The 24,892-nt window shown below is 38.4% G+C and overlaps 2 protein-coding genes across 2 annotated transcripts in view; both read right to left on the reverse strand.

The window, feature by feature from the left end:
* The window catches only part of KIF13B (kinesin family member 13B), a 196,845-nt gene that overhangs the window by 21,252 nt on the left and 150,701 nt on the right, over nt 1-24,892 (reverse strand). The window contains exons 36-37 of the mRNA XM_028114271.2: nt 13,011-13,122; nt 7,876-8,009 (exon numbers count right to left, since the gene is read on the reverse strand). Coding sequence (XP_027970072.1) covers nt 7,876-8,009; nt 13,011-13,122 — 246 coding nt within the window. The remainder of the gene's footprint in view (nt 1-7,875; nt 8,010-13,010; nt 13,123-24,892) is intronic.
* LOC114217427 (cytochrome c oxidase subunit 5B, mitochondrial-like) lies at nt 22,703-23,132 on the reverse strand. The gene has a single exon (XM_088021440.1). It carries the CDS (start codon nt 23,126-23,128, stop codon nt 22,739-22,741), a length of 390 nt encoding a protein of 129 aa, XP_087877566.1. The 5' UTR covers nt 23,129-23,132; the 3' UTR covers nt 22,703-22,738.

Here is a 24,892-nt window from a genome sequence, read left to right on the forward strand (position 1 = left end):
TATATTTATTATGTGTGCTACTTACTAAATTACAGGGGGGAAATGCTCATATCCATTATTCTTTAAAGAACCTGAACAATTAGGGAACATTGAAGACTAGAAGACAAGACATAAACCCTTTTTTCTTATTTTGGTTAGTTATGGTGATGAGCCCTTGGTGATGAAAATACAAGGATAAGCATTTATATGTTCACTTTACCAAGGGAGTCCAAGCCTGAGCAGCCCTACAACAGCATCTTTGCGCACAAGGGAAGAACAAGTAGTTGGTTTGTTTTTTCCCATTTTATAAATGGAAGGATCACTGACATGAAAAGATGGAATCGCTGACCACACAGGCATCTTTTCAATCAGCATCCGAGATGTGCAGGGTGCTGTGCTCTCCCCTCAAGGCTCTGTCCTTCCTCCACAGTGGAAGCAATGTTGAAAATGGAGAAAAATATCCCTGTGGTTGACGAGACGGTCCCAAGCAAAGTGCAGGCCACTGAAAAAGGACAGGCCGTACAACAAAGACAGGCCAGAAATGTGACTGTGCTTTTGATGGTGGAAATTAAATCTGAATATTAACTCTTTAATTCTCCAGATGAACCAACAACGCCATTTGGAGTCCCAAAGTTTGAAGGACATAAATAGCTTCATCTGAACACAAACTTCTAGATACATGAAAAAAGCTATTATGCTAAATTAATTCAATCTAGCTAATTAGAGAGCAGGAAGTTCTTTCAATTATTTTATGTGCTGTCTGAGAAACACACTTGAATATGCGTACAGATTTCATTAATTGCAGTTCATTATTTTCCAGATTAGTTACTAAACTCGCATCAGAAGGTCAAAGACAGCAATTCTGTCAGCTGCCACCTCTTTCAGTGCAGTACCTTTGCATTTCTGGAACTCAGAAATTGATTACAAACAAAAACAAATCTCCATAAAAATGAGAAACATAAATCTTTATGAATATCTTCAAACCAAAACATTCTGTAAAATATAAGAATCTTCATTTTTAAATCTTCAGAATAAACTGCTAACTTCTACCCTACAAGGAAAGATCCACAGAGATCTTTCCAAATATTGAAATAGAATGCCAAAAAATAACAGCAGCTTATCTGAAAACCTGCTGACTCCAAAGAACAAGTTAATAAACATTAATCTTTTCGTTAGAGTTTCACCACGGTTATACGTTTGCATCTCTCCATGAGGGAGGGTATCGAACACTCTTCTTTGAAAATGTCAAGGACACACTGATTAAAAGTACTTTTCTGAGAATAATCCTTCCTTCACTACACAACTTCTGCCTCTCTTCCACCTAACAGTGAAAACACAGCAATGACCGGTAGGAACAGGACATATCCCATTCCTCAGTTCTTAACCTGGACTATTTTTATATTCTCAAAATCTTATTTTCTGAAAACAGAAGTGACAAAAATTCCACGGTGTTCTTTTTTCCTAAGAGAGCACCCCGCTATCTCTAAATCATCCTACTTATTCACAGCTGCTACCATTCCCTTTGTTAATTTCATCTCTGTCATTCTCTGCGCCTTCCACCCCCCGCCTTAGCGAGCTGCCCTTATACCGTTCTCCCCGCCTTGGTGCTGCCATCCCCTGAATGCTTATACAGTCAGCTCTCTTAGTCATTGTTTGGTCAAGCTATAAATAACTCCTCTAATCCTTCCTCATAAATCATTTCTGACGTTATCCCCTGAAATAAATCCAATTGGTCAATGGATTTCCCGTAGTAACATACCCAGAACCAAGTGCAGTAATCTAAGTGTGGTCTAATTAACACCAATTTCAGGTGAGTCCGTGGGGGTTTCTTCAATATTGTGACTACTTCAGAGAAGGACTTTAAGCCTCCAAACTAAACTGGGACAGAAATATAAAAAAGGAAGAACTTTTAATATCTTTCATCATAGTTTGGTGGGAAATGGAGAGAGAAATAGCTTTACAAATGATAAAAAGATTAAGTTGGGGCGGGGTAGAAAGAAAATGTGCTATCATACATGGTCTATTTGGTTACCATGTACTATTTCTGTTGATCCTCAAACCATTTGGGGGTTTTTGGTTTTTTGTGCTGTTACACATTATATGTCTTCAGCAAGGTTACTATCTATTATCTCTAAGTCTTATGCAATATTAATATCATATTTATTCTTTCCTATACCGTAGAATTGATCCAGATTCCTTTTAGGCATATGCAGTGATTTCTATTTTTTCTGGGTTCTCTCTTTGATGTTATTCTATAACAGTTTTTTAGTCTGGTATTGATTATTTAATGACTATTTATACAGGCCATTGAAATGAGTGCACTAACAAAGCACCAGCAGCAAACAAAACATAGAATCAAAATAGAGAGCAAGCTTCACAGTACTTGTGCACTTCTTTACGCTACTGGTTAAGTCATACCATTAGATACCTCACCCAGAGCTACGGCAAAGCCAGGCAGTGAACAGAGTGGTCTAGGAGCGCTGGTCAGCATGAATCTGTTTAAGGCTTACAAGATTGGATACACAAAGAAAGGCCACAGACAGGGAGTCCCTTTATTTCCATAATGTATCAAACAAAGTCTCCCATGAGCTCGTTGGTAGAAAGAGCAAGAAATGTGGACTGGAGGTGGCAGTTACTGAACATGCAGAGCTGAAATGCTGATTTGTCACCCTGTGACTTGAGGAGTGATCTTGAGTTGCCTATGACAGGGTCCTCTCTCAGGCCCTCTAATGTTCAATATTTTGTTTATGACTCAAGTACAGAGAGACTATGCCCTTAAAAAGTTTGCAGGTGATAGCTAAAACACATGTATTTTTTTACATAATTACTCAAGAAATATCTTGACATTCTAGGAGCATTAAAACAAAACTAAGATGAAAAATTTTAGAAATCAAGCTAAAGTTCCTTATTTAAGTATTTTTACACATCAGTTAGACAACATAGTAATAAAAGAGAAGAACTGCATTGCCAAGAGTGTAAACAAATAAACAAGCAAATAAACAAGCAAACACAAAAGGGAATGCTAACTGACCAGAGGCACAACAAGCTAATACTGGCCTTTAAAAAAAAGTCCAATCATATGCTACTTTGGTAGAAGTACGTCATTTAGAAGAGGGAGAGGATAATTGTACCATTTTCAAGCACGGGCTTAAAAATACTTCTGGGCTCCCCACTCGAAGCAAGACCTGGGCAAGACAACTGAAGAATGATGAAGCACTCATTATCTGAGATACAGTGTGCTAAATCTATAGCTGTTAAGTCTGGAGAAAACCTCCTCTTCCCCTCCCTCTAACTCCTGGGTAAGAGCAGAGGAAACTGAGGCAAAGACTGGTTGGAAATAAACTGATCTTTTTCCTGGAGGACTTGGAGGTTCCATAAGGAGGGGCAGGGCAAATCATCAAAAAAAGTAAGATCCTCAACTTTAGGTATCAAATCTGATTTCCAAGTGAATCAGATGGCATTATAGTAAAGACTACTATTTTAAAAAAATTGGGGGGGGGCGCCTGGGTGGTTCAGTCGTTAAGCGTCTGCCTTCGGCTCAGGTCATGATCCCAGGGTCCTGGGATCGAGTCCCACATCGGGCTCCCTGCTCCTCGGGAAGCCTGCTTCTCCCTCTCCCACTCCCCCTGCTTGTGTTCCTGCTCTCGCTATCTCTCTCTGTCAAATAAATAAAATCTTTAAAAAAAAAAAATAAATAAATAAAATAAAATAAAATAAAATAAAATAAAATAAAAAAATTGGGGGCAGGGCACCTGGGTGGCTCAGTCGTTCAGCATCTGCCTTCGGCTCAGGTCATCGAGCCCCACATTGGGCTCCCTGCTTCGCGGGAAGCCTGCCTCTCCCCCTTCCACTCCCCCTGCTTGTGTTCCCTCTCTCGCTGTGTCTCTCTCTATCAAATAAATAAATAAAATCTTAAAAAATAAATAAATAAATAAAAATTTAAAAGTTGGGGGTACTAAAAAAAAATCTAACGAATACAGCATTGTTCTTATTGCTGTTATTCTGAAATCCCATTGGCATTACAGTGCTCCTATGAAACACCATTCAGATGGCAACAACTTAAAGCATAGTTAAAGTGGCCCTAGTAAGGGAACCTCTAGTTGACAATGTCATTTAAAATTATAATTTACTGCTCTTAAAGCTTTACCAGAGATAGTCAATAAAAATGAGATGAACACAAGAGTCTTTGACCAACTAAATCCTAATGATAAGCTTAAGTTGTCCCCCCATTTAGGAATAGTTCTTTAGTGGAACTTGCATCAATCTAGGAAAGAAAGTTCATAATTATGTCTTGATATCGCAAGTCCCCACTCAGATCTGATTCTCTCACCTGTAAACTATAAACACAGTGTTTTATACCACTGGGTGACACTGATACAGAAAAACTACCTAATATTATAATCTGAATATATGTCAATGGTCAACCAATACACATTTCGTATCAACTATGCCCCTGCCCTCAAGGATTACATTCTAGAGAGGAGCTAATCAATAAACATATAAACATAACAATAACATCCAATGAAAAGATTAAAAAAATATGGGAATAGTATTGATGTGGTAGAAGCTGTTGTTTTAATTTAATTGGTTAAGGCCACTCTATACGCAAACGGTACTTCCTTAGACTGGCCTATCTTGACCATTCTAAATAGCAGACCACTCTACTAGAGACCTGGGTAGCCATGCAAAGACTTTATGAAAGAGTATTCCAAGTAGAAGGAAAGCAAATGCAAAAAATTCTTGACACCAAAATGAACTTCATGTGTTCGTGAGATAAGAATGAAAGAGGGGTGCCTGGGTGGCTCAGTCAAGTTGAGCGTTTGCCTTCGGCTCAGGTCATGATCCCAGAATCCTGGGATCAAGAGCAAGAGTCCCGCATCAGGCTCCCCGCTCAGTGGGGAGCCTGCCTCTCCTTCTCCCTCTGCCCCTCCCTGCCCCCTCCTAGTGTGCTCTCTCACGATCTCTCTCAAATAAGGAAGGAAGGAACTAAGGAAGGAAGGAAGGAAAAGGCCAACATGGCTTCGTATGGTGAACGAAGAGGAAATAAAAGGCATAAAGATTAAAGGTCAGGGGTCCAGATCATATAGGACACTGTAAGGCACAGTAAGGAATTTAGATTTTATTCAATGAGAAGCAGTGAGGATTTCAAGCCATGAACTAAAGTAAGACTCTGGAAGGTCACTTTGGCTACTTCATGAATAAAAGACTTTTATGAGGCAAAAAGTGTCAGACAGACCTGTATGTAGGCTGCTGTAATCATCTGGGCAAGAGACCAGGGTGGCAAGAATGAATGATGAGAAATGTAGATGACCAGGAGTCACCGGATTATAAGTAGTACCTATGAAATCTTACTGGTGGACTCTTTGTGAGGTATGAGCAACTGGGTGGATATTTGTGCTACATGCTGAGATGGGCATGTATTATTTTAAAATATTTTATTTATTTATTTGAGAGAGAGAGACAGAGAGACAGAGAGAGCACAAGCAGGGGGAGGGGCAAAGGGAAAGGGAGAAGCAGACTCCCCGCTGAGCAGGGAGCCGGATGCGGGACTAGATCCCAGGACTCTGAGATCATGATCTGAGCTGAAGGCAGATGCCTAACTGACTGAGCCACCCAGGCGCCTGATGGGCATGTATTTTTAAGTATTTTGTGTGTTGGGGGTAAACAGACTATGAGCAGTAATGTTCTGGACTGGTAAAATGTGAATGCCTAATTGATTTACAAGTAGAAAAGCTTAATGGGCATTTAGCTCCATGAGGCCAGAGCTCAGGGGCAAAGTCTGGGCTAGAGATAGATATATGAACATTGTCAATGCAGAAATAGTTAAAGCCATGGAACTGAATGAGATGACCCATGGAGAGAAGGCCCAGGATGGAGCTCTGGGGCACCTGAATGTTAGCAACCTGATGGAATAAACAGTCCCAGAAAAGGCAACTGAGAAAGACTGAGCGGTCAGCAGGAGAGAAACCATGCAAATGTCGCCACACTGAAGCCTAGAGATGAAAGTGTTTGAAGTATGATGTCAAGTCAGAAGAGGACCCTGGAATGGGTATGCAGGCAAGATGCAGCTCCCTGGTGACCTTCAGGGAAGGCCCTTCGGTGGAGTAGGGGTTTCACAAACCAACTGGACCATTTAGCTCCACCACTGGGCATCTTCATTAAGACCAGCTTTGTATTTATATTTTCATTTATTCATGAAATATGAACTATCTGGGGCCACTTTCTCCAAAATGCTCAAAAGAAGTAAACCGAATGGGCAAATATTGTACAAAAGATCTTCAAAATATCGCAAGATCGCCTTTCTTAAACTGGACATTACAAAAGGCAGTTATCTGCCATCACTACATTTCTTTCAAACACATGATTATTCCTCTCATATTCAGAAGAACCAGTCATTTACCAGCAAAACAGTAAAAACAATTTATTGTAGCAGGTGATCTGACTGGCCATATCAAAAACTCAAAGTAGTTTTTAAAAACTAACTCTAACTATAGCAGTCTGATTCAGTAACTTCTAATGCCATGCCAATTTCCTTTAACTTCTAGAACTCTGTCTTCACCAAATAGTGACTGAAAAAGGGTGGTTATCCAACTATACGTTTTGATAAAATCACCTTGGGTGCTTATCAACACAGGTTGTAAAGGCACCCCCAGATGGGGTCGGGGTTAGGAGGTCAGGCTGTTTTTGTTGTTTTTAAAGTTACCTTCTTAAAAAGCTACCATGGAAATTCTGACAGAGTCCATGCGTCATACATTACAAAATAATGATGTGTAAGTTTAGGACAGAATAATATATGCAACAGCAAATCCTTGGAAAAATCATTTTTGCCTAGGCCCCGACCAAGTATTAGACTTCCTATTTCTTGTAGCTCTCGTGGTCCTAGATTCTTTGGTAACTGCCAAGCACCCCTTATGTGCTTAAATTTAGTTCAAACATCCAAAATTGTGATCTTTATTTTTTTCATACAGTATGTGTCCATGTCTGCTTAAGTACATGCTTATACAACGCTAGATTTAAAATATTATGTATCTGTAGAGCAGCCTTACAAAACTAATACCACCACCCTTGAATATGCATTCATAAACTCAGAAAATCTTTTAAATAGTTAAGGTCTCGGACAAGGACTCACCTGCATTTCTGCAACTTGAATATTTTCAGTGAATGTGGATAAGCTGATGTCAAAAGACCTATTTCAACAACTGAACTTGCACTGTATGTGTTTTTTAAGGAGTATAAATAAATCTTCATTTATCATTTTCTGCTGAATTCACACCTACATAAGGCTGGAAATTACATTTCCAAGAGGCTTCCCATTCACCAGTGCATACAAGCAGTTTCCTGATTATGTGGAAAACCCTTTAAGATTTTCTCTAAAAACTTATTTGAAGGCTGGGCAGAGAGTTTCAAGAAAAGGGGGAAATAAAACAAGTGATCACATTTAATATTTTAAATGAAGGAACAGATAAACCACAGCAGGGGAAAAAGCGGTGGAGAGGGAAGGACAGTGATGATATAAAATTGTTTGAAATAAGAAATGAAATCAAGAATTAAAAATAGAATTACATTTTCTGTTTGGCAATACACAAACAACGCTAAGTGCACTTCATAAATTTTACTATTGTTGCTCTAAGTAATATTACCATAAATCACATTAGCAGTGTACTCGGCATTTTTTAAAAGCAAAAAGGATTGAGACCGTCAATAAGTTTCAACAGCTCTGTTACCTCTGAAGAGGGTGGAGAAGAAATGATCACAAGCTTTTAGTGGGCCTAAAAGCCCACTTCCAAGTCCCCCCACCCCACCCCTGCTACCCCTCTCCCTCCAGTGTCAGTGCAACACAGCATCATTCTGCCAGATATTAGAAACTGTTCACTGTTGCTTTCCTGATGCTCTTACCTGATGTGCGAGGGGAGAAGGCTGTTTGCCTCTTTTCTCATCGCGGACAGGGAAAAGAGACTTCAAGAGCTTTGGCATCTGTGGCACAAAGGATTTTACTGGATTCAAGTATGAGGCCGCAAGGCTACTAAGTCCTGTCAACAATATTGAAAGGAAAAGAGATCAAATGGAAACAACAATGTAGACATTTTTCTCTCCCATAAATTTGCCAAATTTCATTTGTAGTGAATCTAATAATATAAATTCTTAAAAAGTACCCTTAAAAAATGTTAGAAAAACATAGTATTATCATAGCTGCCCTCAAACACAATGTTGTTTCCTTTTTCCAATTAAATAACAGCAATTAGGGTATTTCTAAAACATTCCAATAGCCAATGTTCCTATTAGTATCAGAGGGTAATCCAACCCCAGTCCTCGTCACTAATGGGTTCACATACTAACTTCTGTCTTAAAATAAGATAGGGTTTTTCATTTTTAAATCACATAGCTAATGACACACATGTATAGCTCTCTATCTAGACTTTAAACTCTTTGAAGTTAGGGACTATGTCTTCTACAACTTTAGTTTTTCATATCTACTTAGTGAATAAAGATGATGAAATGGGCCTTTTAGAAAAAGGGTGATGTTTGGGTTGTTTTCACAAGAAAGGAATTGATGCCCTGAACCAACCTGTTCTAAATTACCAAAGGCTGGGATCAGACATGCAGACAATGCCTATGACATAAGATTTCTTTCCTTTTAGTGAATAAAACTAAATTTCTAGGGAAATGTAATCTAACTCATAAATGATAAAACACTGTATCCACATAACACTTTAAAAAGAATAAGCAAGTCAACCTGAGAATTTGTGTGTGGTACTGCCTGAACAGAAACACACAACCACCCGCGTGCCTCTGCCCCACACTGACCCCTGAAATGACTCCAAGTTCATCGGTAATACAGTTGGTACATGGACCCACACAGTTCCAAGGCTTGTACATTTTACATAAAGTAGTATAATATTAACTCTAAGTAGACTGTGAAAAGGTAAGGATTTTTATAATCATGAGAGCAATCATTAAAAACATAAAGCAAAGAGATAACTATAAATGCTAAGAGGTATGTTAAAACTGAGTTCAAAAAAGTCAATTGATTTACAAGGCAAAAGTAGGAAAAAGAAAACAAAACAAACAAACAGAAATAAGTTTGATATGAATAAACAGCCAGAAGAACATAATCATCGAAATGCTAGGGGGAAAAAAAAAAAAGGACAATCTAGAGTTCTATATACAATAAATTAATTCTACACTGAGAACGACCCCTAGTTAAATAAAGATCTAGCCAATAATCTATCAAAGGCTGCATATATCATAAAGAGAGACAATCAAAAAAAAAAGAGAGACAATCAGACATGATGTGTCTTCTGAGGTAAATACACAAAACTATGCTTTCATTTATTCTACCTCCCACCCCTCCCTCAAACTGAAAGATGCAATGGTATGGAGATGTAAACAGAAATGATAAATAAAAGAAGCCAAACATAAAGAGAGTATATACTGTATGATTCCATTTGTATGAAATTGTAGAACAGGCAATACTAATCTGAAAGGATAGAACTCAGAACATTGGCTGATTGTGGAGAGTAACTGGAGTCATATAAATATTGTGTATCTTGACTGGGATATAAGTTACACGGGTAAATACAATGGTCAAAACTCATTAACTATGACCCATAGTCAAGAAAAAAAGCAGTCAAGAGAAATAGACCATGACATGGCCCAGATGCTGGATTTAGCAGATAAAGACTTTAAAGCAGCTTTTATACACAGGTCCAAGGAAGTAAAGAAGAATCTGATCTTAACAAATGTACAGGTAGAGAATATCAGCAGAGAAATTAAAACTTTAAAAGAAGCAGCAAGCAGAAATTCTAGAACTGAAAAGAAGAATAACTGAAATAAAATATTCTCTGGATGTGCTTAACAGAAGGTTGGAAATGGCAGGAGAAATTATGCAACCAGAAGAAACAAGATAAAAAGATGAAAAATAAAAATTTTAAAAAATCAGAGCTTCTGTGACCTGTATGGTAATATTAAGCAATCTAACATGTGTGTAATTTGATTCTCAGAAGAGGAGAAAGAGAGGAATGGCCAGGGGGAATAATTTAATGAAATAATAACTGAACATTTCCTAAATTTGTTGAAAACTTAACTTACAGATCCAAGAACATCAATGAAATGCAAGCAAGATAAGTGCAAAGAAAACTATACCTAAGAATATCATAGTCCAACAAAAATAGAGAAAGCTATGAAAGCAAACCAGGTAACAGAGTAAACAGACACATATTACATGTAGGGAAAAGAGACACAAATGATGACTGATTCTCAGCATAAAAGGAATCTAAAAGATAACATAAGATCTTTGAAGCGCTGCTAGTGGAAAAATCTTTCCAAAAAAAGTGAAATAAAGATAATCCCAAAAGGGGAAAGCACTCTTTTCTAAGACAACTGCAAAATAACTAATACTACAGAATATCCTTTGGGCTAAAGAAAAATGATATCAGATAAATATAAGACTTTAGGAAGGACTGGCTAGTGCCAGAAATAATTAATATGAAGAAAAATATAAAAGATTATCTATAGTCCCAATTTCCTTAAAAGATAGTAGCTGTTTTAAAGCAAAAAGAGTGGGGCACCTGGGTGGCTCAGTCCGTTAAGTGTCTGCCTTCGGCTCAGGCCATGATCTCAGGATCTAGGATCGAGCCCCGCATCAGGCTCCCTGCTCGGCCAGGAGCCTGCTTCTCCCTCTGCCTCTGCCCACCTCCCCGCCACCAACTTGTGATCTCTCTCTTTCTCTCTGTGTCAAATAAATAAATAAAATCTTTAAAAAAAATAATAATAATAAAGCAAAAAAGAGTAACACTGTAAAAAGTGTTCATAATGTCTGTAAAAGATATAACAAAAATAACACAAAATAAGGGGGGGATTGGGAACAGGCAAAAAGAATTATACAAGGTTCTAATATTTGTGCAGTGGGAAGTGATATATTATTAATTCTAAGTAGACTATGATAAATTAGGAATCCATACTACAGTCCTTGAGCAAAGACTTTAATAAATAAATACAAAAACACCAAAAAGCTAGAAATGGAAATAAAATTAAATACTAAAAAATATTTTTCAATTACCCAAAAGAAAGCAAAAAAGAAGTTACAGTGGAGAAAAAAATAGAAAGGCCAAAGAGAAACCAACAGCAATTCAAAGACGTAACAACAATAATATTAGATGTAAAAAAACTAAACATGCCAATTAAAAGACAGAAATTGTCAGATTAGATAAAAAGAAAAAAGTTACACCTAACTATATGCTGTCTACGAGACAATCACTTTTAATTTAAAGAACAAATACAGGCCAAAATTTAAAAGACTAAGAAAAAGATACACCATTCACACAATAAGCAAAAGATGGTTGATGTGGCTATATTAATATCAGGTAAGACAGATTTCAAAGTTAAGAAAATTCCAGAAATACAAAGGGACAGTCATAATGATAGAAATATCGCTTTATCGGGAAAAAATAACAATCCTAAACACATATATATGTAACAGAGTTCCTAAAAGAATGATGCAAAAACAGATCTGATAAAGGGAAAAACAAGTAATTTTCATGATCAGATTTGGAGATTTAATGTCCTCTGTCTCAGTGATTGATAGAACAAATAGAAAAAAAAATCAGTATAACAATATTTAAAGAACAGATTTGAACAAGGTTATCAACCACCTTGACCTAATTGACATATACGGAACACTATGCCCACAAACAGAATAGGTTCTCTTCAAGCATGCATAGAATGTTTACCAAGATAGAACACAGGCTCAAAAACATTCCAAAAGACTGAAATATTAAAGAGTCTTTCAGATCATGATGAAATTAAATAAGCAATCAGTTAATAAAAAGAAGTTTCCCACCCACCCCAGACATATGAAAACGAATTAACATGCTATTCCAATAACCCATGGGTCAAAGAATAAATCAGAGGGAAATTAGAAAATATTTTGAATGGAATGAAAATGAAAGCACCACATTCCAAAATTTGTGAAATGCAGAAAGAAATAGAGATCAATGAAACAGAAAATAAACAATAAAGAAAGTAAGACCAGATTTGGTTCTGGGAGAAGACTGAGAAAACTAAAACATGTCTCAAAAGTAGTCAAGAAAACCAGGAAGAAAAAAAAATTATCAAAAATAAAAAGAAGGGGCGCCTGGGTGGCTCAGCTGGTTAAGCATCTGCCTTTCGCTCAAGTCATGATCCCAGGGTCCTGGGATGGAGTCCCACGTCAGGCTCCCTGCTCAGCGAGGAGTCTGCTCCTCCCTCTCCCTCTGCCTTTCTCCCTGGCTTGTGTTCTCTCTCTTTAAGATAAATAAATAAAATCTTTAAAAAAACTTTTTTTTCCTTAAAAAAATAAAAAAAATAAAAAGAAGGAACATCACAACAGATCCTACAAACACTAAAAGGGCAATAGGGAACATTATAACATTTACTGAAATAAATGTTAAAATTTAGATGAAACAGAAAATTCCCTGAAAAACATAACTTATGAAAACTGACTCGTAAGGAAACATAAAAAGTTAAATAACCCTGTGTTAAAGAAAGTAAAGTCATAATTATAAGTTTCCCAAAGAGAAAATTCCAGGCCCAGATAGTGCCACGGGTGAATCCTATCAAACATTTAAGGAAGAAGCAATACTCAGTACATAAAATCTTCCAGAAAAAAAGATGATAAGGAAATATTTCCCAAGTCATTTCATGAGGCCAACATAATCATGATACCAAAACCTAACACATTATTATGAGAAAAGGAGATATTCATCATAGTACATATACACAAAAATCCTTTATGAAATATTAGCAAATAGACTCAAGCACGTATAAAGGATAACACATCATGATCAGGTGGTATTTATCAGAAGGATGCAATATAAATTCCACATTCAAAAATCAGCGTAACTCAATGTGTTCATGTTAAGACGAAAAAGGGAAAAAATCAGATGACATTAACTAGTAGTCAGTAGTTACGTGGTAGGAAATCCTGACTTAAACTATTTCTGAAAGGTGCTCAAATTTCATGACAGTGATTGACAAATGAAAATATAACTTACCTGGGTCAGGAGAATGGTTATTTGGGGGACAGTCAGGGAGGGATGGGGCGACTGGAGCTATTCCTCTGGAAACTGCAGTTTGCGATACATCCTGTTGACTCTCCCACCGGCCCTGTTAAGGACAAAAACAGCAGTTTTTATTTAAATGAATCAGTTAACAGAAAAACCTAAAATTATTTAAGAAAAACATGTCATACATTACTAAAGCTTTATTCCCTTTACAAGACATGGCAGATTTGACTTTAAATACCTTTCTTCTTATACTTTTCATCTTCCTCGTGTTAATTTCCCAAATACTAATAATACCTCACATTTGGATATTCCCTCCAGTTCACAATCTGAAGTCTCCTCAGTTCTGTCCTAACATGCTTTTCTATACATCATGTTGCTGCCCACGAAATATGCAGATATGAAGACATTCCTTTTGAAATCCTTCCTTACGTTCTGCCTCGTAGGCTATTTCTGTTCTTCTGCCTCAAGATACACTCTCCCTTCAGATTCTCAACTGAAACTGAGGAACAACCCTAACACTGTGGGCTGTCTCTTCTCCCTTCTCCAGGGTGCATCTTTCTTTCCATTCAAATACCAGTAGTTCATGAAAGTAAAAATTCTAGAACAGTATATTACCAAGGCTCTTGTTTTCCACAGATTTTAAAGAGAAGTTCCAGTTAAGCACAAATCAAGTAATCACAAGTTCCTAATAATGGAAGCCTCTGGGTTAACAAGTTTCATTGTACTCTCAACTTATTTTATAAATTCCCGTTGAAGAGATTTCACTGCATTATACAAGAACAACGCCAGTTGGGTGATGGATTAATTAACCAATCCAGAATGGGTGGTGAGCCACAAAAATGGTGATATCATCAAAGCACGCTTAACATTAGTCCCATCTGGTAAAGAAATAAACCCCAACCAAATGTTACAAGTACAAAACCCAGTAATGGAGATGAGATGGCCAGTCTTCTAAAAGCTTTAAGTTCCCCTTTGATCCTTTGATAATCACTCTGACTTCTTTTTCATCAAAGTTAAATAATAGTATTTTATATTAGCTTAAGCTGGTATTCCCCAGATGAGTGACCCTCATGGGATGTTTGAGTTTTCCTTAGTAATTGCCTGCAAAGCGAGCTTTCACTGCTCCTGAAGATGGATCCTTAGTAATCGCCTGCAAAGCGAGTTTTCACTGCCCCTCAAGATGGATGGAGGTGAAAAGGCCCCTACGGTTTCAGATATGTATTGGAAACCTATCTGCTTTTAGCAGCAACCTAAGTACTGATCATAAAATCAATAAACCTTAAGCGATCTGGATCCTGTTTACCTCCGAGAATGCCACTTTTCCCGAGGAACCCTCTCAGCACTTGATATTTAAAAAAAGAAAAAAAAATGGTATGATGTCTTAGCATTAGGAAGCCAGGAAACAAAAGAGACATGAAGAGATGATTAGGGAAACCATGAACTCTGAAATACTTCACTGTAGGACCATTTGTGTTACTATGAATCACACACTGATTTACATACTTTAATGTTTCATTAATGTCTTCTGCATTTAAATTTAATTGTCTGGGAAGCCGCAGCTTTGTGTATTCTGGGACATCACAATCAGGTAGCTGCACACTAAGGTCAATGCTCTTTGGAGCTTCTCCAAGGAAGAAAAGCCTCATGCTTTGTTTACAGTGTTAAGCTCATGCAAGGTTGTTTTGAAGACAACTTACTTAATTTGAGAATAAATTTACTTTTCTATTTTCGATTTTTTGTTCTTGTTTGGCAGCTGACACAGTGGCACTCTGTCTCTTAGGGAAACTAAGTAGCTGATTTGGAGTCAGCACCTCAGCCATTTGTGTATAATGGTCCAGTGACAAACAACGTAGGTGTCATCTCTTCCCCAAGGCACGCTCGGGGCTCCACTAGCTTCCCGGGTAGTATTTCCCAGCTAGTACTGTGTAGTACTCCTACACAGTGTTACTAACCAATCAGAATGGAAGCAGTAACTTTTACTGTCTCATATATGCAAATATCTCAAGAGAGAACATTTGAAAGAATGCACACACTATACACATACCGCCTTAGCCAGACCACTAGCCCTGTCGGATGATGAAAAATGGAAACTCATTTCACTTCATCCATCCTACCTTAACCGTCATCTTAACCTTGAGGAATTTCACATGCTAACTGTTCCCAACCAAAGACAGGGACACAGAGTGTCTCAAATTGAGCTGGGAAAGAACAGACTCTGCCTCAGAGGGAACAACAGATTTGGATGATAAACTGGGTACAACGCTCCCTCTTCTTCCTTCTGACACCCACAGATCTCTGGGGAAATATTTCACTGAAATCATTCACTTACTCTTTTTCTCCTGTAGTGCATGTCCATTCTCTTGCCAAAAACGAAACCTGTGGTTCAGTGTCTAACTACACACACTGCCCCTCAGGGACAAGGCAATTAGTGTTTTTCCAATAAATTTTACATCCCTGGCTGTTCCAGAGTTATTTTCCCTTTACTGAAATGTTGGGGGGGGGAAGGAAGCATCTCAGTTAAAGGTACTTCAGAGGGAGATGAAGTCAGGACAATGAATAAAAAGGACCTGGTCAAACACTGGACCTTTCTGTTCTCTTAAGAGCTCGCTTCTCAAAGTGAAAAGATTATGATAGGTCTGGAATCTGAAAAGATAGATCTGTGATTTGTTTCTAACATTCTGCATGTCTACCAACTTCAGAATCAGCCAAGATGATGAGATACAAGAGAGAAAACTCTGGCTTTGTTTTAGAGCCTTAAACTAGCTTCGTACTTATTAGGGATTATTTGTGCTAACAGGCTGAATTCCAAGAAATAAAACCCTATTTGAGATAGCAATTACTTTAGCTGGCTTTGTATGTAAAGACAAAATGGAACAGGGAAAACACAGGAGGCTCTCAGCTGACTTGAGGACATGCTTTGGTCTTCCTTGTGCACCTACAGTTCTTCTTTTACTGCTCTCTCCAGACACAAATACTTTGGATTTTCCAAATTAAAAAAAAAAAAAAAAAAAAAAAAAAAGAGGTCTGCTTTTGATCAGAAAGTGACAAAGAGGTAAAGAAAGAGAAGTGCCAGTAACATTTCAGGTCCAAAGGTGGCTTCTAACGCAACTAAAGAAGAAGTGACTCATATTTGGCTTCAGCCTTTACCTGTACCACACTAAATAATTGCAGTTTTCAGGAAAGTGTTGTAGCCAAAGCACAAAAATCAGTTTTGTTAACTGAATATTCATTTAAGCTTTTGGATACTTTTAACTGCATCAAAAACTCCAATCAGAAGACGATAAACACAATATCTTCCTAACTTATTAAAAAGTATAATTCCATCTAAAATGGCTTTAGAAATAACAATATTTTTAAGTTGACAGTGTTCCTTGCATTGCAAAAGGTCTCAATGCACAGCCAAATTTATTTGTTTTTTTAAAGACTTTATTTATTCATTTGAGAGAGAGAATGAGAGAGAGAGAGAGAGAGAGCAACATGAGGGGGGCGAGGGTCAGAGGGAGAAGCAGACTCCCCGCTGAGCAGGGAGCCCGATGCGGGACTCGACCCCGGGACTCCGGGATCATGACCCGAGCCGAAGGCAGTCGCTCAACCAACTGAGCCACCCAGGCGCCCCCAGCCAATTTTTAGATGGATAAGCAAACAATCTGCTGAGGATTAATTCTGCCGCTAAGTCCATCTTGGTAGACTGGTCATAAAAGGCTTGCTAAGTTTTCATTGTATCTGTTAAAAAATTGCCTTATAATGATGAAGAAATATCCACTGACAGCAAAGAGCAACATCACTGCAATTATATATATATATTTTTTTCATTTCTCAGGGCTTATCAAGATAAGTATACTCTTAATCTCCTTTATCTGTTTCACCCATCCCCCCACCCTCCTTCCCTCTGGCAACCACCAGTTTGTTCTCTGTATTTAAGAGTCTGGGTTTTTTGGTCACTTTTCCTTTGTTTGTTTCTTAAATGCCACATATGAGTAAAATCACATGGTAACTGTCTTTCTCTGACTTAGTTCACTTTAGCATTATAACCTCTAGGTCCATCCATGTTGTTGCAATTGCAAGATTTCATTATTTTTTATAGCTGAGTAATATCCCGTCGTACATACGTGACTGTATGTGTGTGTTATACACACACCCCTTCTTTATCCATTCATCTATTGATGCCACTTGGGTTGCTTCCATATCTGGGCTATTGTAAATAATGCAATAAACATAGGGGTGCATATATCTTTTCGAATTAGTGTTTTTGTTTTCTTTGGGTAAATACCCAGTAGTAGAATTATTGGATCATACGGTAATTCTGTTTTTAAGTTTCTGAGGAACCTTCATATTGTTTTCCACAGTCACTACACCAATTTCCATTCCCACAACAGTGCATGAGGGTTCCTTTTTCTTCATATCCTCAACAACATTTGATATTTCTTGTCTTTTTGATTTTAGCCATTCTGACAGGTGTAAAGTGTTATCTCATTGTGGTTTTAATTTGCATTCCCTGATGATTAGTGATGTTGAGCATCTTTTCCTGTGTCTGTTGGCCATTTGTATGTCTTCTTTGGAAAACTGTCTATTCAGGTTCTCTGCCTGTTTTTATTTATTTTTTCTCCATGTTCACACTCTGAATGTTTATTATTCAGACATAAAAAAATAAAATTGCCAACCCACATTGTTATTAAATAATATAGAGATGTATTATTTTAAAACCACCATTGTCTTTAATATATGGGTGTATTATTTAAAAAAAATAAGAGGAGCACACACATATGGTCAATTGCTTAGAGATGGTTACTTCCTTTCAAAAGTGGGGAGGAAAAGCTTTTTTTTATATATTTTATTATGTTATGTTAATCACCATACATTACATCATTAGTTTTTGATGTAGTATTCCATGATTCATTGTTTGCATATAACACCCAGTGCTCCCTCTATTCAGTATATGTACCCTCTTTAATACCCATCACCAGGCTAACCCATCTCCCCACCTCCCTCCCCTCTAGAACCCTCAGTTTGTTTCTCAGAGTCCACAGTCTCTCATGGTTCGTCTCCCCCTCCGATTTCCCCCACTTCATTTTTCCCTTCCTACTATCTTTTTTTTAACACATCATGTATTATTTGTTTCAGAGGTACAGGTCTGTGATTCAATAGTCTTACACAATTCACAGCGCTCACCATATCTCTGTTTTTAATCAGATTATTTGGGTTTTTTTGGTGTTGAGTTGTATAAGTTCTTTATATATTTTGAGTATTCCACCCCTTAATGGATATTTGATTTGCAAATATCTTCTCTCACTTGGGGGTACCCGAGTGGCTCGGTTGGTTAAGCATCCAACTCTTGTTTCAGCTCAGGTCATGATCTCAGGGTCATGAGATCGAGCTCCACGTCAGCCTCCGTGCTCAGTGTGGAGTCTGCTTAAGATTCTCTCTCTCCCTTTCCCTCTGCCCCTCCCCTCCCGCCTGCATTCTCTATCTCTAAAATAAATAAATAAAATCTTAAAAAAAAATCTTCTCCCATTTGGTAAGCTGCCTTTCTGTTTTTTTGATGGTTTGCTTCACTGTGCAAAAGCTTTGTATTTTGGTGTAGTCCCAATAGATGAGGGATATATCTTTAATTGAAAAACCTATCAAGAATGACTTTTTTTAATACTGATTCAAAGGGATACATGTACCCCAATGTTTATAGCAGCATTACCAACAATAGCCAAATTATGGGAAAAGCCCAAATGTCCATCAACTGATGAATGGATAAAGAAGATATGGTGTGTGTGTGTGTGTGTGTGTGTGTGTGTGTGTGTGTGTGTGTGTACACACACAGAATGGATTATCACTCAGCCATCAAAAAAAAAAAATGAAAGCTTGCCATTTGCAACGACACAGATGGAACCAGAGAGTATTATGCTAAGTGAAATAAATCAGAGAAAGACAAGTACCATATGATTTCACTCATATGTGGAATTTAAGAAACAAAACAGATGAATACAGAGGGGGAAAAAGAGAGAGGCAAACCATAAAACAGACTCTTAACCACAGAAAACAAACTGATGGGTTGCTGGAGGAGAGATGGCAGGGGATGGGCTAAAAGGGTGATGGGGATTAAGGAAGGCACTTGTTGTGATGTGCACTGGGTATTGTACGTAAGTGATGAATCACTATATGGCATACCTGAAACTATTATTACATTGTATGTTAACTAACTAGAATTTAGATAAAAACCTGAGAGGGGGAAAAAAATGATTTCTTTTAGGCCCTAAGGTGAATTTAAAAGTTAGGAGTAGTTCATCAAATTCAATTTATCTTTTTAAGATTAATTGGTCCATCAATTCAATCTTGGTGGAGCTCAGTAAAGCAATTCCAATTCTAATATGTAGTGAGCATAAGGGTGTGTAAAATATGGCTGGGCAAATTCCAAGTGTCATAAGCCAAACGAGGAGACTGTTTTTAGTAGTTCACCACTTCCTCTCACCTCCTCAAGAGCCCTAATCCTATCAAACTCCATCCCTGCCTCCCTCCCACAGCTTTTAGTGTGGCCATGATACAACTGAAAATTAGGAGAGAAAGAGAGATGTGAACCTCTTCTGCGGCCTCTCCTCGCTTCTGAGCATTGTTTCAACGAAACTGAATGTTCCCATCTTATACAGGGGGAAGACAGCATATCAAATTCTGTGGCTTATAATTCTGCTTTCATAATCAAGATCAGAGGGATAGACACATACATTAATGGACACAGAACCTTTAGAAATAGGCCCACACAAGTTTGCAAGGTAGATGTAACTAATATTCAATTATTCCAAAACACATTTTCCTAGCATTTTAAGCATCATCAACTCTAGGTTAAAGTTCTATTTCTGACTCTCTTGTGCATGAAATACTTTCAGGCAAAGAAACCAAGATGGTGCTGCTGAGAAGAGTTCTGTGATGTCAAAGGAATGCCCAAAGCACTTTTGCCATTTTACTCCTCTTTCCCTGTCCCATGCTTGAGAAAAGGACATCCTGCAAGTTCCCAAATATTTATTTGTATTATCTGCTTAATATGAATTACCAGCAACTCCTCACATTCCAGATCCTTCTAAATTCACTAAGATGCCTTAGTTCCTGGGCTCTTTTGACAGATACATTTACAGTCTTAGAAAAAGAAGCATATGAAAGGAATCCTATCTATTGACTACCAAAGTTATTTTTAACAAAAGACTAAGAGCCAAAAAATTAGTACAGTGCCAAATTTAGTCAGCTTATAAAAACTACATTTAAAAATTCATTCTTATTCTCAAGGTAAAAACAAGCATGATACAAGTTTTAGGTAGTAGGATAGTACCTATCTCCCACTCATTAGGAAAACCTAATGGATTAATTACCTGTCCCTGGATCTCTGAAAACTGAAGAATGCAGGAAGTCCCCCAAAGAAAAGAAAAAAAAAGAGTCTTTGAGATTTTTCAAAACAATTTCCTTTACGATTTTGTGTACAAATTATTACAGCTAGAGCAACTGGAGACCTTCTCAAACCACTTACACATAAGGGAACAAAAACTTCTAGCTACTTACAAGAGTAGGGAATAAACTTTTTCAATTCTAATATATTTTTTTTGAGAAGGTGTTGAATTTTGACAATTTTTTTCTGCTCCTATTGAGATTTTCATATATATATATATATATGTTTTTAATACTAATTTAAAAAAAATAGGTAACTGGTTCCTATGATCCAAAAACCAAATAATATAAAAAGGCATAGTGAGAAATCTACCTCTACCCCCACCTGTTCAGTTCCCCACATATTGCCACCCTCTCTCCAGGCAGATAAGTAATGGTATTAGCTTCTTAAATATCCTTCTAGGGTTTCTTATGTATATGTAAGCAAACGTATGAACAGTCACACATACTTCTCTCCTGTCCACCTCCTTTTGTAATATAAATGGCAGCATACTATTCTGCACTTCATTATGTATGTATGTATGTGTGTATTTTAAGTAGGCTCCATGCCCAGTGTGGAGCCCAACACAGGGCTTGAACTCATGACGCTGAGATCAAGACCTGAGCTGAGAACAAGTCAGACACTTAACTGACTGAACCGGCACCCCTCTGAACTTTTTTTTTTTAAGATTTATTTATTTTTTAGAGGGGTTGGGGGAGGCGCAGCAGGGAGACTCTTCAAGCAGACTCCCTGCTGAGAGGGGAGTCCAACTCGGGGCTCCATCCCGTGACCCCTGCAATCACCCCCTGAGCTGAAACTAAGTGTCGGATGCTCAACCGACCGAGCCACCTGGGCGCACCTCTGCACTTCATTTTTTTAATCATCAAATATATCCTGGTAATTTTTCCATATTGGTATCTAGAAGGGTTCCTAATCATTTTTACAGCTGCATAGTACCCATTTATTTATTTGTGTGTATGTCGGGGGGGGGGGAGGGTGTGGCATGTGCCCAGATTAAGTGTATTTAACCAGACCAAACCAATGGACATTTAGTTTGTTTCCGAATCTTCCACCATTATAAACAATGTTTCAATGGACACTCTTGTACATATGTCATTTCACATGTATATAAGCACTGCTGCTGTCTCAAGGGGTTTAATAGGAATTTGATAATTTGTAGGTCAATTAGTTTAAGCACTACCTGGTCTTGAGGAATTCTTTTATGGGTAGTATTAAAAACACATTTTGAATACAAGGCAATGCTATATTTGAAAGTGTTATTCTTTGTTTCATTTAAAGGCCACAGGGAGCAGGGGAATGGTTTTTTTCTCCCTAGTAAGAAAATACAATTTTAGGACTATATATTTTTCCTAAAAATCTTTTAAGATGCTCTGCTTTAGATGGTAAAACCATTGAGGGAACCCCTCCTCTGAAAATGAGGGAGCTACTCTGTACTCCCTTCTGAAGTAAGTCTGGAATCAAATCCTCTTTCCTTCGTGTTCTTTTCACTTTGTTTTCTAGCATCACAGTTACAATCCTCTATCGCCGGAATTTCCTTACTCATTAAACAGGCCCATCCCATAAAAATCTTAAAACAGGTTTCCTCTACCTTTCTCCTACTGAATAGCCAAAGGTCTCTAATTATGATATGTGGACATTCATTTACCCTAGCGAGAAGTCAAGGGATGCCACAGTGATGAGATGTTGCTAAAGCCCAGCTACACCTTGTACCAAACATTTCAGGGCCCATGGATGCCAGGAGTTCAAAAGGAGATAAAAATAATAGCTTCACAGCTGGATTGGGAGCAAAGTTAGTAATGGCAGGCTGGCACCTTCTGTTTTCCCTGACAATACTTCCAGAGGGTTGGGGACTAATATGGTCAGGGAGGGGCAAGCAAGGCCAAATTTTGAGGAAGACTGTGAACTGCTGCAATGGGGGGGAAAAGGGTATTTAACTTGTTTGCAGTGTGTGACAACTCAAAATATACCCTGAAATAGAGTGGAGGGATCCATATCCTTGTTGCTGTGATGGCACCATGATATCAGTAAAACCCGAGAGGGTGAAAATTCCTCTTCTTCACTAGGGTACTCCAAGAAATCAAGATGACTAAAAAAGGGAAGGTCCTGGTAGGTAACAAAAATATGTAATGTTACATTTACTCATTTAATATGACATGTCCTGCTAAGTTGTCCCCAACCCTCCACAGAAATTGCCCTGTGAAAGGTCTCCAAGAAACTTTTTTTTTTTTTTTTATGGGAGAAGGAGCCAACAAAGACGCTTCACAGCACATTTTGAGTAAATTAGTGCAAAGGCTCAGTGGGCCAGCTGGTGAGGCACCAGCTTGTAATGGGTTCCACAGCTAGGGCATCGCTGGGCCTCGCCTTTGTGCAGCCAGAACCAGATGACGGTACTACTGTCCTCTTCACAGATGCAGCCCACTATTCGCTTGTTGGTGATAGATGGGACTAAATTAGGGTCTTCCTTGGTGCCTGCAGCTGCCTTTGGGGCTAGCATATTGTATGGGTCCAGTCCTTTCTGTGCAGCCATCATGACCTCCCTCTCCAGCCCAGTCGTCTGGTCATCATCAGTAGGAACACCACCTCCAGATGCCATGGTGCACACCGCGGCAACTCCATTGGGACCGCGGGCCCTAAGGGCCTGCACAGCCAGAGCTCCAACTCCGCGAAGTAACCTTGAAGCCATCACGCCCGCTCTTTACTATCACATCCTCATCTTACAGTCTGAGGAAACCGTAAAGAGTCCTTCTTAAAACTTAAAAAGCCAGGCACCTGGGTGGCTCAGTTGGTTGAGCGTCCAACTCTTGATTTTGGCTCAGGTCGTGATCTCAGGGTTGTGAGATTGAGCCCCGTGTCAGGCCCCACACTTACTGAGGAGTTTGCTTGAGCTTCTCTCTCTGCCTCTGCCCTTCCCCCTGCCCATGTGCGCACATGCTCTCTCTCTAAAATAATAAATAAAATCTTTGGGGAAAAAACCAAACAGCTTAAAAAGTCCTTTCTGGCCCAGTTTCCAAGCCACTCTCTGCTGGGTCTTCTGGCCAGCTTCTCCTCCGGCAGATGACCTGAGTATTATCACGCCGACTGGCTCCGACTTGAGATCTAATCCCTCACTCCGCTTCAAATATGCCCTCAGCTCCCCAATCTGTCTTCATCCCAGGCTTCCAGACCCTTCAACTGGCACAGATACCTCATGTCAAAAACGGAACTAAATCGTTTTCTTCCCCAAACCTGCCCCTCCTACAGTTCATCTCTCTATTCTGTCATCCAGAAGGTACATGTCACCCTCATCTCCTTCTTCACCCAGCCTTCCTGTCTATGGAGTTCCAGAGAGTCTATCTCCGTAATATACCTGATTTGCTCTCCCTCTCCCTCCCACGGCTGAATCTCCTCCCCACCTGATCTCTCCATCCTCGAAGTACATTTTTTTTCACATTTTGCTTTGATAACTGTATGTTATTTGTACTGTATACATTATTCTAATGTGATTTTATGGGCCACAGCCAGGAACCCAAGTCGAGTTTAGGTGGACTGTTACAAAACACTTTCCAATTCAACTTTAACATGTCCTTCAGGGGCTACCTGCCTCCTCCACTACTCCTTAGTACATAATGTTAGAACTTCGACAATCAGGTCCCTTTTCTCTGGGTTCTACCCCACCTACCCCTCTCCTTTAGTCACACTGCATGCAGTGTCACGAACATAGCACGCTTGTTCATCCCTCCATGCTTCTGTTCACATTGCTGCTTTTACTCCTTCCCCACCTCGGAGGGAACTCAGCAGTCTTTCAGCTTAGGGGGATTATCACCTCTTTGCAGCCTCTCCTGGTCTGTGAATGATGCCTTTAAAAGCATCCACTCCCTCCTTTGGTCTCCTACTCCATCATATTTCTAGTATAGCATCTACATTCCTTTATTCCATTTATTTGGTGTAAATGAAGCACAGTAATTTTCTTCCAAGTGATACTATTATTTTCTCTATTTAAACATAAGGAGATTGGGGGTAGATAGAAAATTTTGGCCACTTATTTCAAGGAATTTATAATATAATTGAGAATGTGGATTAGATGTAGTTCCAAAAAAACCCACAAAAAGTCGTGTTTTTTCCTTATAAATATATTTTCCTTATAATATTTCATTTATTTACACTGAAAAATAATGACACAATCAATTTCCCAAAAACTCAGGTTTGTTCTGGTAATCGAGACCTGTGCTGTGCTCTTCAAGAACGGATCAAACCTATCATTGGATCAGTATAAAGGAGTAGTACTTAGCACACTTGGAGAGACATGGTAGGGTGATCAGTAAATTAATGAGTTGGAGAGCAATTTATATGTCTATATATGGTTCATTTTTAAGATCTAGGTTACTAGGAGTTTGCCTGAAATAATGGAATATATATATATATATACATACACACACACACACAAACATTTTTATGTATTTGGGGTAAA

Source organism: Eumetopias jubatus, unplaced genomic scaffold (assembly GCF_037043125.1).
Source record: "Eumetopias jubatus isolate StellerSeaLion01/CBP00866 unplaced genomic scaffold, mEumJub1_p1.0 scaffold_2, whole genome shotgun sequence".
Taxonomy (NCBI): Eukaryota; Metazoa; Chordata; class Mammalia; order Carnivora; family Otariidae; genus Eumetopias; species Eumetopias jubatus.